The 14,364-nt window shown below is 42.3% G+C and overlaps 1 protein-coding gene across 1 annotated transcript in view; it reads right to left on the bottom strand.

Annotated features, from left to right (window-relative positions):
* The window catches only part of ltbp1 (latent transforming growth factor beta binding protein 1), a 229,538-nt gene that overhangs the window by 35,765 nt on the left and 179,409 nt on the right, over positions 1–14,364 (bottom strand). Inside the window, exons 13-17 of the mRNA XM_039783518.1 lie at positions 12,383–12,405; positions 11,848–11,950; positions 8,604–8,690; positions 4,446–4,571; positions 3,271–3,396 (exon numbers count right to left, since the gene is read on the bottom strand). Coding sequence (XP_039639452.1) covers positions 3,271–3,396; positions 4,446–4,571; positions 8,604–8,690; positions 11,848–11,950; positions 12,383–12,405 — 465 coding nt within the window. The remainder of the gene's footprint in view (positions 1–3,270; positions 3,397–4,445; positions 4,572–8,603; positions 8,691–11,847; positions 11,951–12,382; positions 12,406–14,364) is intronic.

Here is a 14,364-nt window from a genome sequence, read left to right as displayed (position 1 = left end):
TAGCTAGCCTCCTCCTAACTCTGACATTCACAAAAATACATTCAATTGAAGTGTTAGCTAAGATTTGTAAGACCTTGAGGAACCTGTAATATTCATGCCGTGACGAAATTCAAACTGTAAATATACTTTAGTTATGCGAAAGTGAGCAAGCTGCGATATTTCCCCATTGTAATGAATGGGACATATAGCAAGCAGCTGCTCCACCTACAAAGACGCCTTGCGTTCATAAAAATGCCTTAAAATCAAATCGGACACAACGGTTAGCTTTATAAGACATTGGGGAATGATGCTGTATAAGTGGCGGGGAAATTCAAACTGTAAATATAATTTAGTTATGGCGACAATGTAGCTAGCTAGCTGTGGTATTTCCCCATTGTAATGAATGGGACATATAGCAAGCAGCTGCTCGGTCCTACAAAGAGCTACGCGTTCATAAAAATGCCTTAAAATCAAAATCGGACACAACGGTTAGCTTTATAAGACATTGGGGAATGTGTTGTATAAGTGGCGATCGAAATTCAAACAGTAAATATAATTTAGTTATGGCGAAGTGTAGCTAGCTAGCTGCGGTATTTCCCCATTGTAATGAATGGGACATATAGCAAGCAGCTGCTTGTCCTACAAAGACTCCCGCGTTCATAAAAATGCCTTAAAATCAAATCGGACACAACGGTTAGCTTTATAAGACATTGGGACATTCAAAACCGTAAATGTATTATTTATAGATATAGTTATGCCGGCAGCTGGCCGCGAGCCCGCGTATGCGTATCCACAAAGGGTGACTTTGCCCCGGGTATGGAGCCCAGCAGGCTGTCGTCTCGTCAGACTGTGTGGAGCTCCTAAAGTCCGACACGTCTTACCAAATTTGCAATTAGCCATCAATTTTTGTAAACGGCCCATATTTGAGCTTTATATAGTTGATTTGCTCCTCAAAAAGTCTCAGAAGTGAATTTGGTAATGAAACATTGCAGTGTCTGGAATATGAGATTCTGTCGCTTCTCTAATGTATGTGTATTGGGGATTCGCTCAACCAATCAGCCCGTCTCTAATGTCGCGTGCGTGGCAAGTCGCTCAACCAATCAACCCGCGCAGCTCATCTAAATATTCATGACCATACCATATTTGGAAGAAAAGCTCTTTGTTACAAATAGGGCCAAAACACAGGAATGCATAAGGGCCAATAAAATATCAACCAGGCCATTTTCAGCCCAACCAATGTTACATACCCCATTAGGAGACCATAAGGAACAGTGTGAAATACCCTATATAATCATTCTATCACCCCTTTAAAGACTCTATTTGTCCATTGTTTAGTTCTAAAGAAACACGACAATGTATAAAAGGCTCCATTACCTTGTACCTCACGTTATGGCTCCGTAGCAGACGCTTTTATAAAAATAGGCTAACGATTGTGTCATAACCAAGTGACTTACTGTCACACAGTAGAGGAATTACCGTATAGTACAGGAGAAGCTTGCAGGCAGTTTCGACTTACATTAGCTGTTTAGGTTTAATTGCTAATGTTAACTAGCATGTTAGTTAGCAATAATTAGCCTGTGCTTATGTTTTCTCCTTACATATACCTTTCAGACACGTTGCTCACGTCACATTTACGTTGTCTCCGTCAGTTGGAGGCTGCGCAGTAAAGCAAGGGATCACCGCAAAAGTGCTTACAGGGAGGTGTGTTCAGGTGCATTCTGGGCGTGCTGGTCTTACAGGGAGGTGTGTTCAGGTGCATTCTGGGCGTGCTGGTCTTACAGGGAGGGGTGTTCAGGGGCATTCTGGGCGTGCTGCTCTTACAGGGAGGGATGTTCAGGTGCATTCTGGGCGTATTGCTATCTTGAGACAGCAGAAAGTGATCGCACCATTGACCAACAAAAACCTGGTCTAAAGTCAATAACGCCAGCCCGGTCTCATGGAAGTTCGTGTAAATGTGACGTTATTTTAATCTATTGATACGTGTTCACGGAGACGTTTTTGTCGTTTTTTACGTGGTGGACAACACGAAAATGTGAACTAATGTATTTCAACGGGAAGCATATTTCGTGGCCACAGCACGAAATTGTAGGGAGTAATATAAAAAGCCGAAAATCCGCGTAGGGAGGTTGGTCGGGGTGGTGTATGGGTCAAACAACACAGGACTTTCACCCGGGCGAGCGGGGATTGCGTCCCGTTTGCGGCGCTTTGTTTCCCGGGGATGGCGTCCCTGCGTGTGGCGTTTTGTCCCGCGTGTTACTGTGGCGCGTCTCCCGGCATTTAAGGCGCCCTTTCCCCGGCGTTTAAGGCGCCCTTTCTCCGGCGTTTAAGGCGCCCTTTCCCCGTAAGTTTTTTCCTAAACCCAACCTCCGCCATCCCGTTATTGTGGGGCGTCCCCAGCGGGCCGCCTTGCGGGCGCCTCCCGGCTTATGGAGCGTCCTTTTCGGCCGCCTCCCGGCGGGTCCCCAGCGGGCCACCTCGCGGACGCATCCCGGCTTATGGAGCGACCTTTTCGGCCGCCTCCCGGCGTCCTTTCCCCGAAAAAATAATGTGACATTTACACGTAAAAAATAACGTGACAGTTACACATAAAAAATTACGTGACAGTTACACGTAAAAAACGTCTCCATGAACACGTATCAATAGATTAAGAATAACGTGGACATTTACACGAACTGCCGTGAGACCGGGTTGATAACGCAGCATTTCATTGTTATTTTACCAGCAAATTAGTAAAATGCTCCTAGGCTCGTGCACAGCGCACGCAAACTATGCTTGTTACACACACAGGGACGCACAGCAGCACACAAACATGCAAAAGATTACAAATAAAAATATTAAGGTGCAAATCCACCATCATAACAGCAATGCTCCAAGGTCCAAACACGCCTGGCTTTTAAAGAGAATGGGAGATGATCTCTGATTGGTTTATTGCATGTTATGCCCAAAACACACCTATGAATTAATGAAGACAGTAAGTACAACCCTTTTGAACCATGCTACCGGCACACAGACTCTTTTTTCCGCCGTCAAACTAGCAAAAGTGGATTTGGACACGCCCTAAACACACCTGCGCCAGGTGCTTCACGTTGTGCGCTTAGATTGTTAAAATAGGGCCCTAAGATATTCATAGTTGCTTGTCATGTGACTCTTGTCAGTCATGTGATTTCATGCAATGGCCCAACACCCACTCAGTTAAAAAGACTGGTGTGTGCCCGGAAATTTGGACAGAGGCTAAGATACTTTTACTGTCTAAGGATAATAGGAAAAAATGACAAGAGGCTGGGTACGTACCAACACAAGTGGTTCCTTCTTCATCCACGAGGAATCCCTGCGCACACACACACAGAAAACTGCCTTCTGTGTTCTTGCAGCGACCGCCAAAGCACAAAGATGGGCTTTCCGAACACTCATCTACATCTGGACACACACACCAGAGCACACAACATAGGACAACATCAGTGTACAGTTGAATGGAACCCAATGCTTAACCCCTTTATGTAGCTGAAGTTGCTAACATCCATATATATAGATATCATTTGTCATATACTGTATTTAATTTGTCATACAGATATAAACCAGGGCAGTGTCTTGTTGATGGTGAGATATTGTACTCTGTTCACCCATCAGAAGGTGCTATAATAATTATGGATGTATTTAGTGAACTGGATACTGCGTTCCACTGTGGCACCCATTCATTCATTTGAATGAAAGTTGCTCAGAGAGCATGGACACAGAGGTTGTTCAGGACTCCTTGTGTTGTCCCAATGACATCCTCTGCTGCCCCCACCACCCGCTGCAGACTCCTGTCTGGAGTCAATAATCATGTCCAGAGTCAATAATCAACCCGGTCTCATGGCAGTTTGTGATATGGTCACGTTATTGAATCTATTGAGTTGTGGACAGGACACGATAATGTTGTTTTTTTCGTGTGGTGATTACGAATTTTAAAGCAATGTATTTCAATGGGAAGCATATTTCGTGATCACAGAACGATGACGTTACGAAATAACCGTCAAAATTGTGACCTGTAAACATATCAATAAATCAAAATAACGTGACTATTTCACGACCTGGCGTGAGACCGGGTTGCAATAATCCTGTATGGAGTCAATAATTCCGAGACGAGTCCAATGCAAATCATCCATGGGTTTATCTTGAGGTGTATGACTTCTTTAATGTACATTAGAAGGTCTTGAGGAAAAAAATCTAAAGAAGTCCAGTAAACTGGAAATCAGCTCTGTGTCTTTCGTACACGGACAAATTAATTTCAAGTTACTGTTGTATCTCAACACAACTCAGTCGTAAGCAATTATCTTAGCATGATAGATGCTGTGATGGGAGCCCTGCTCTTTCTGCACAATACATACAAAGCTGGTTATTATTTAGGCCAACCAGCTGACGTGGACATGCACAAGATGACCTTTGACCTCAATAACTGGCTTTGACCACAGGACTGGACTGCTCACCTTCACAGGTGGATTGGGCGTCATCCAGGTGGTATCCTTCATCACAGTGGCAGGTGTAACCCTCTGCTGTGTTGTAACAAATCCCCTGGCCACAAATATAAGGGTTGATCTGGCACTCATCCACCTCTGGGCCACAAGAGAGAGAGAAAGAGAGAGAGAGAGGGGGGGAGGGGAAGGAAATACCAGCAGTTTTAGAACTAATAATGGGTCCCACAAAATACTATGATAAGAGCCATGAGGAAGCACAACATACTATTAATGTACCACAGGTTAAGAGCTTAACAGAAAAGCACCACAAGTTCAAAACATGCACCACAAAGCAGCCTCAAAGAATTTAGTGCAGGGTGAGTGACTGCAATGCAAGAAACTGAACAGAAAGATATTAATGTGATTCATTAGTTTCATTTCTTTATTGACAATTTACGAAAGCACACCAGTTGCCTGGTTTTCTTCATTTAGGCAGATTTCTGCAAAGCAGGTCATGAAGACAAACTCCAAAATGAGGAACTCATCTTGTCCTCTTGATACTGTGAAAGCTTCTGCATATGTCTTGTTGTTTCAGCTCTTCATGAATACTTGTCTAAAGATCAATTGGTCATGTTACCTGTTGAGTTAAGCATGCTCTGGCCCAGCTACTGTGCTGAATAATAAAAACATTTACAAGAAAACCTTTAGTACTAATAGTTTTTTTGTAAAGGAACCACATCACTTCACTTTGCAAGACTGTATCAACTTCATCACACCACAAGCTTGCCTTGTATTATGCCTGCAGTGGATGACCTAATTTGACCTTTGCAATTGGATTAAGCAATAAGGAAATAGTCGTGATTTTAGTACAGAATCAGCATACTATCATAAAGATTCAGACTCTGAAGTGATATTGCTGTGAATTGTGCTCCAACTGAGTTTAGGCTATTTTGGGTGGTTTTTCCTATAATAGCTTGCAGGTGCTGGGAAGGCTTCTTTTGAACATGTATCAACACTTTCTCTGGCGCATTCTCTGCTGCCATTATTACTGGAAGGCCTTCCTTTGCACAGTTGGCTGTCTTTACAGCCATCTGAAGGTAGCAGGTATCTGTTCCCTCTGCATCTCTAACTGGACTGATGTTTCGCCAAGTCAATTATGCACGGCATATCCGCTTGACGCATGCTTCTGGGACACAGCACGGCTGGTGGAATATCAAGCGTTGACTTGAATGGCCGCGATTGCGTGTATTCAAGCGTGTATTAAAGATATAAAATCCTGGATGACCCACAATTTCCTGATGTTAAACTCAAACAAAACTGAAGTTATTGTGATGGGACCAACGCACCTCCGAACTTCATTATCTAAAGATATAGCTATTCTGGATGGTATTTCCCTGGCCTCCAGCACTACTGTCAGAAATTTAGGAGTTATTTTCGATCAGGATATATCCTTCAATGCCCACTTAAAACAATTCAATTCAATTTTATTTATAGTATCAAATCATAACAGAGTTATCTCGGGACACTTTACAGATAGAGTAGGTCTAGACCACACTCTATAAATTCTAAAACCCCAACATTTACAGCAATTCCCTCAAGAGCAAGCATTAGCAGTGGCTATTGCGACAGTGGCAAGGAAAAACTCCCTTTTAGGAAGAAACCTCGGCAGAGCCAGACTCTTGGTAGGCGGTGTCTGACGGGGCCGGTTGGGGGTGTGATGAACAGTGGCAAATAATAGTCACATTAAAGATAATGGAACAGTGACTTTGAAGGTCATCGTGGAAGTTCATGTCATAGCAGGGCACATCGTGTCATACTGAGTAGTGCAGTCTCCTGCAAGAAGAAACATAAGGACTCCGGGGAGTAAACTCTCCAGAGCTAGGTTAGTAACAAGCATTTCTGGGACAGGATGCATACAAAAGGAAACAAGTAGAGATGAGAGAGCAGCTCAGTGTGTCACAGGAAGGAAGGAACTTCCCCGGCAGTCTAGAATTATAATAGCATAACTAAGAGAGGCAGGTTAAAGAGAGGTGCCTGGTCGGGCTAAAACTCTCCCCAACCGGATTGGGCTGTACTGGTCTGCCTCCCTCTACTCTCGCTATATTACGGATTATATAATAAATAAAACTGATGACTACGAAGAGGAGCAGATGGGCCGGGTTAGGTGGACGCTGCAATTCCTCACTCCCTAACTATAAGCTTTATCAAAGAGGAGGGTTTTCAGTTTACTCTTAAATGTAGTGACGGTGTCTGCCCCTCGAACCCAAAGTGGGAGCTGGTTCCACAGGAGCGGAGCCTAATAGCTGAAGGCTCTGGCCCCCAGTCTACTTTTAGAGACTCTAGGAACCACAAGTAGCTCTGCATTCTGGGAGCGTAGTGCTCTACTAGGACAATAAGGTACTAAGAGCTCTTCTAGGTATGATGGTGCTAGACCATTTAGAGCTTTGTAGGTCAGGAGGAAGATTTTAAATTCGATCCTAGATTTCACAGGAAGCCAGTGCAGAGAAGCCAATACAGGAGAAATATGATCTCTTCTCTTAGTTCTCGTCAGAACACGTGCTGCAGCATTCTGGATCAGCTGGAGAGTCTTAAGGGACTTATTTGAGCAACCTGATAGTAAGGAATTGCAGTAGTCTAGTCTAGAAGTAACGAATGCATGGACTAGTTTTTCAGCATCGTTTTGAGACAGGATATTCCTAATTTTGGCAATGTTACAAAGATGGAAAAAGGCTGTTCTTGAGGTTTGTTTTAAGTGGGCATTGAAGGATATATCCTGATCGAAAATAACTCCTAAACAAACCTCAAGAACCTTAGAGAACCTCAAGAGAACCTCAAGAGAATTCTCTGCAATTCCCGGCCGCGTCCTGCTGCGTCCTGCTGCGTCCTGCTGCGTCCTGCTGCATCCGCCGCATCCACCCTTGCTCTGCAGCGCCACGTTACATCCCGCAACGCCCTGCTGTGATGTTCATATGCACAGAGTAGTCAGGATCCGGTATAGGAGACTGCACTACTCAGTATGACACGATGTGCCCTGCTATGACATGAACTTCCACGATGACCTTCAAAGTCACTGTTCCATTATCTTTAATGTGACTATTATTTGCCACTGTTCATCACACTCCCAACCGGCCCGTCAGACACCGCCTACCAAGAGTCTGGGTCTGCCGAGGTTTCTTCCTAAAAGGGAGTTTTTCCTTGCCACTGTCGCAATAGCCACTGCTAATGCTTGCTCTTGAGGGAATTACTGGAATTGTTGGGGTTTTGGAATTTATAGAGTGTGGTCTAGACCTACTCTATCTGTAAAGTGTCTCGAGATAACTCTGTTATGATTTGATACAATAAATAAAATTGAATTGAATTGATTGCTCGTGGGAGTCGGTGCGTGTCCGGAAGGCAGCACAATAGGAGTTAGTTTGTTCTCGGAATATTGCCCCCTTCCGTAATGTTTTTTTTAACGTTTTACCTAATACGCCATTATAGGTTAGCTAGTTAGCTTGCTAATTACCAAGTTAGCAAGCCAACGAGCTAGGACTGAAATTTTGACTATTAGATCATAGCCACTAGTTAATAGCTGACTAATGTGTTAGCGGTTAGCCCATCAGCTACAGTAGTTTCACAAGGGCACCACCTAGGTCATGAGGATGCGTGGATGAATTCGACTGTGCTTGTTTCTGTGTGACCAAGCCTTAATGAGAAGATCAGTTTTAAGTAATATTCAATCAGTATTGGACTGAGAAAACTCCATCCACTGATAAAGACTGTGAAATGTGAGAGAAAGCCCCCAAAATAGCTAATAGCTATTTGGTCCTTGAACTGTTTTTGGTCAAACTGCTGAGAATGTATTTAAAAAATCCATACCAACGATTTCAAATGAACTGTTACAATTAAGATCAATATCAAGTCATCTTTGCGCATCCAGCACAGAGGTACAAATTACGTATAACCCTAGCTTAGCACAAAGAGTGGAGACAGGAGGAATCAACTAGCCAAGCTTTATCAAAAGAGAAGAATTATGGCTCCCAACGACTCCAAAGCTGTCTTATTAAACAAGGCTGTTGGTATGGCAACATTTGCTAACCGTAACACTATCACAAAATGAAGGCGCCATACTGCTAAAAATATCAGAGTGAAAATACATTCCTACAGCAGAAGAGACATAGGAAGTGCTAAGGAAGACACCAGAAGTCTTACCAGCTGACTGGGTGGGGGCGATGTCCTGGCCTGCGTTAGATGGCAGGATCTCCACTGGTTCAGGTGGAGAGCTCCTCTCAACAACCTCTACCAAATCAAAAAATACACAGTAAAATACATTAATTCCATCCAGTTTATGTTTAAGTAAGTCAACATGTGTTTTCCACCAAACATGTTTTTTTCTTCTTCTATTATTTATGGGCCAAGGTGCAGTCTCAACAGATTAGTTTTTCATCTGCAATAAAACGTGGATTGTACGGTCCTGCTTTCCTTCAAAAAAGTAATGCCATGCTTTCATCCTGTCACTTTTACACAAGAGTCATATCATTTTCTTAATTATGTTTGCATATTTTATAATCTCCCCGAACCGATGACTGCTATACTTTATTTTCTTCTGCCTGTTTATGTCTCTCTATGTAAAGACTACTTTCACTGTGATAATCTGTTCTCAGCTGTCTCAATAAGTATGTACAGTCCAATGTGGCCTTTTCAGAGGGATTAGGGACCATTGGCCAACTTTTTCTGATTGAATGTGTTGAATGAAAGGTCAGGGAGGGATGTCACCAAAATATTCTGTGTCATAATCTGAGTACCTTGAATATCCCTGCCAAATTCTGTGGCAATCTAGGGAGTGGTGGCTGAGATACCTTGCCCTACATAAAAAACAGACAGACAGATGCAGACAAATTGACGTTGCCATCCTTCACTGATGACATGGTAATTTTGTGAATGGAAATGCACTGATGATGACAAAGGTTAAAGGAGAATGACCAGACTCCATCACAGGAAGGCTACAGATAGGCAAAGAAGACTACTTCAGTACTGTGCAGAAGGGCTGAATATTCAGCTTGTTAAACCTCTAAGTAGAGTAGAAGATTTGGGTACCATCTTCAGCAGCTATCAGGAGAAATGTGAGGCGACAGCTGTCAGAATCACCCAAACTGAATCTCAGAAAACTGTTCTGGTTCTGGTCATGCTGATGATGATAGGGTTAAAATATGGTCTGTGGTGCTGCACTTACAGTATAGGGAGTAGATTGCATAGATTATACCTTTAATACCAGCTGATCGATAGCACAGCACACCTAAGCACTGTTGCTGACCAGGTAAGTTCCAGAAAACTAGCCTGCCATGTAACAACTATAGACTGTAAAAGTAATGGATGTAGCAGCAGTGACGTCAGCCATTGGTTTGTGGACTGCCGTTCTGACGCCTTGACGTTGGCAATTTTCGCCGTCGCCAACATGGTTTTTGGGAGTCAGAAGTGACCATATTTGAACTAAAGGGCGGAGCCGAGGAACATGACGTGGATACGCCAGCGTTGTTCATGGTTGTGCTAAGCTAAATGCTAAAGATGGAAAGTTGCTGATTTTCAACCCTTCTGAAGTGAGTCATCCAGCAGAGATTTACCGGCGGGTACTGGAGAAATGTATCTGCATGTACAGCAGAACAGAAAATCTGCAGACTTTCCCTTAAGTTATAAAGTTATAAAACCAGTGAAAAGTAGGCTCATTTTCTCATGGACTTCTATAGAAACTGACTTCTTTTTAAAAACAGAGGAGTCGCCCCTGCTGGAAGTTAGAGAGAATGCAGCTTTAAGGAGCTTCAGCGTTCAAGTAAGTCTCGCTGCAGCCCGCGGGAAGGCCTTGTTTGTAGAAACGTGTGGAAAAAATGCTGTAAACTAAGAATGCTTTCAAAAATAGAAATAATGATTGCTTTTTATCAATTTACAAAATGCAAAGTGAGCGACCAGAAAAACGGGTTGTTGGCCAAAGGACTGGAGAGTGGTACAATAATGAATGTCTGCAGGCAACAGTGAAGCATGGTGGAGGTTCCTTGCAAGTTTGGGGCTGCATTTCTGCAAATGGAGTTGGAGATTTGGTCAGGATTAATGGGGTCCTCAATGCTGAGAAATACAGGCAGATACTTATCCATCCGGCAATACCATCAGGGAGGCGTATGATTGGCCCCAAATTTATTCTGCAGCAGGACAACGACCCCAAACATACAACCAAGGTCATTAAGAACTATCTTCAGTGTAAAGAAGAACAAGAAGTCCTGGAAGTGATGGCATGGCCCCCACACAAGCCCTGATCTCAGCATCATGCAGTCTGTCTGGGATCACATGAAGAGACAGAAGGATTTGAGGAAGCCTACATCCACAGAAGATCTGTGGTTAGTTCTCCAAGATGTTGGAACAACCTACCAGCCCAGTTCCTTCAAAAACTGTATGCAATTGTACCTAGAAGAATTGATGCTGTCTTGAAGGCAAAGGGGGGGTCACACCAAATATTGATTTGATTTAGATTTCTCTTCTGTTCATTCACTGCATTTTGTCAATAGATGAAAATAAACTATTAACCCTTCCATTTTTGAAAGCATTCTTAGTTTACAGCATTTTTTCATACCTGCCCAAAACTTTTGCACAGTACTATATATATATATATATATATATATATATATATATATATATATATATATATATATATATACATACACACACACACACACACACACACACACACACACACACACACATAAATTCTCTGTTTTTGCTCTGTTTTTGCCTGTATAACCGCTGCACACACATCTGCACTGAAAATGTATCTCCCTTGTGGCTGCTAGATGGATGACAGACACATTAGATTTTCTGTTGTTTGAACAGTTTAGTATAAGTTTACACTGATATTCGTGATGGGTAATCCTATAAGTTATATAAATCTATGATCGTATAAGAATCAATCTGGCTTTATCTTTTATAGAGGTCTAGAAAGTAGAGAGGCCTCCAGAAAACTGGCAGCTCCATCAGTAAAAGAGCTCTGCTGTTCTGAAAGCATGGCTGTGGTTTGAAATGATAAAACACTTGAAGAAGATATACAAATGGCAGTACTAAAAAATAAATGAATGAATATATGAATTACTACTTCTTTTAATGCCGGTGTAAAGATGACATTTTAGGACTTCTCAGATTAATGTTATCAGCAACGGACTTCTCTGTACTCTCAGCAGTCTGAGCTGCACTTCGTCCTTAGCTGTACATTCTCACACTTAAGCACACATTAGCATGCGTTCTCTCTTTGTGTTTTTCTCAAATGTTTTGCTAAAATTATAAGTGTGCTAATGTTAACATTACAGCACAGCTGGACCTGACAAACTAAAAAGTGCTCTGAGCTTGACAAGCGGGGTCTGAGATGTCCTAAACTGCCCACCGTAGCACAAAGGTTCAAGGGAAGTGAAGCAGACACCTGGGTAGGCTGCCTCGATCTTGACAGTAGATACACCCGGAGATAGCTGGGGCAGGATAGGTTCAACTACTGGCCTATCACTAACCACAGGAACTACCAGCTCCTTCGAAGAAAAGACACAGACAAGAAATCCAGATGGACAAGTTCCATTATTTCAGCTCTGTACACTGCTTCTATCATGCAATACAGGTGTTGCTATGAAGCATAAGCATTAGCATTCAGCTTGCATGACCACTGACTGCAGTTTAAAAACAGGGCAAAAATAAACAGCTCAGCGAGCAAGCCAGAGAGCAAAAGATACCGGCCACTTCTGCATAGACTTCTGTCTGGAACTTAATTGGGACAGTGTCAAGGATTTCTATGTAGTTTATGTATACATAAACACATTGAAGCTTTACACACTGCTCAGTGCTGACCAGCTCAAAGTCATGCAGCAACATTGCTGACTTCATGCAAATGTGATTGTGCAACTCTTCAGAATCTGTGTGCATGCAAACTCCTACTACATCTTTACTCTCTGAAGCGCCCAACCTACCTCATCTGGTGCAGCTGTTGCTACTGAACACAGAAAAAAGAACAGTTTTAATTTTGTGACATAATTATGTAACTATCTCTAGTAGTTGACTATCAGTATATCATCTTGTGTGGGGGATTTCCGGACAATGTCCATACCTACACATCTGATATGCACACAGCTTATGTGTGCAGGTTAGAGTTTTATTAGCTGATCGTGAGAAGACAGTTTACAAAATAAAATAAAAACTAATCCTAAAATAATAATTATTCTGTGATCACAAGAAAAAGCTAACGACCAGATATTACCCATTGTTATCCCTTTACTAAATGCCATATCATTAGTCACAGACCAAGGTTTCCAAGGTTTAGACCACATTCTTAGGTCTAAAATATAACACCAGAGAAGCTTAGCAGCATGTTGGACTGGGTCTGGGTCTGGCTTTGGCTAAGATGTTGCAGAATTTCTCCTTCCTGTTGTGGCTGACCCTGACCCTGAATACTAACAGAAGGGGGAAGCTCCTCTCCATCTCTCAGCTAGGTTTACTCTCGCTCTCTTCTGACGGGTTGTGGCCTGGCCTGTGTTTGGAGGGAATGTGAAGTGAGTCAAAGCAATTTAATCTTTGTCATCTATAAACAAGTGTAACGTGGGGAATGTTGAAGATTTGGGTCCCTAATCACATGAAAGACAGATCATAGATCAGGGTTTCTAGTGTTACCTGGGAGCTGTCATTTGCAAAAGTGAGATTGCTGTTCATCCCACAGTGTAGACATTTGTCACTGGGACTCTGGCACTGTGAGGCTGATACATTAAGACCACAGAGAGTTGGTGGTGGGTGGGGGGAGCTTACTTCTTAATCATTCATTGAAGAAAAGCACAGAAATGCATTACACACGTCTCCTTCAACATCCCCTATGCCTAATGCAATCCATCAAAGGTGCTGATTTCTTTGACAGGGCATTGACTTTCCACTCAGGGGGCATGCTCCGCTGAAAGACGTCCAGCTGAAAGGTGATGATGCCTCCCCATGATCAACCTAAATCAAATGAATGTCTTTTGCAGAGTTTCCTCTATGTTGATTTGACCGTGGTGGCCCCCCACGGCAACATTTCTGCCCCCCACAGTATCAGAAATAGGGCTGCATTGTTAGAGTGCATGTCGGAGAACGTTTGTATTTTAGGTGCATTATTTCCATGCTGAAGTAGTTATGCATTAAGATAAAGTAATTAATAATGGATTGTTGTTATTTGCTACAGAATGCTTAGCCTATATGTCAAAATTAAAGTTGGCCTGTATAGTAACTCAAAAAATACAGTTCAATCACAACTGAAAATATGCCTCATTATGTGTGTGAATAGAGGTGAATAAATATATTAGTTTATGTTGCAGCAAAGTGTCTGTTCCGTTTCATGGGGGGGGGGTTCTGACCTGCCCCCACTGCTAAAAAAAAATCCTAAAGGAAACACTGTTATACTAGCAACAGGCCATATGAATCCATCCACTTCTTAAAATCCAACAAATCACCTAAATGGAACCCAATGGAAATTGTAGTGGTTCTTGATTGATTAATCTGACAGAAAACATATCACAAACCATTGATAATCAGTTTATAGTTTAAAGATATTTCTACCTGAGTCCTAATGTATTGTGAGACACGATAGTCACACATAACCAAGTCAATAGCAAAATTTCATCATGGCTACCAGAGAATAGAGACTCAGTTGCTGACCAGAAAATAAAATGAAATAGAAAACAATAAGTGTAGAGTTTAGTTTGGTGTGCATTATTCCTGAGAACCTCTTTGCATTTTGGCATTGGACTTTCAGTTCACAGCCAGTCATTTAGATCATTAATCAAGCAAAGATGCCCAACATTTGCTGATTCTTGCTTCTCAAATGTGAGAATTTGCTGCTTTTGTCCGTTTGAAAACTGAATATTATTGGCTTTTGCTGGTTACACAAAACAAGCAGTTTAAAAATGTCACATCATCATAATAATTAGCC

Source organism: Perca fluviatilis, chromosome 19 (assembly GCF_010015445.1).
Source record: "Perca fluviatilis chromosome 19, GENO_Pfluv_1.0, whole genome shotgun sequence".
Taxonomy (NCBI): domain Eukaryota; kingdom Metazoa; phylum Chordata; class Actinopteri; order Perciformes; family Percidae; genus Perca; species Perca fluviatilis.
The sequence above is the reverse complement of the archived record's forward strand: the minus strand, read 5'-3'. Positions and strand labels throughout refer to the sequence as shown.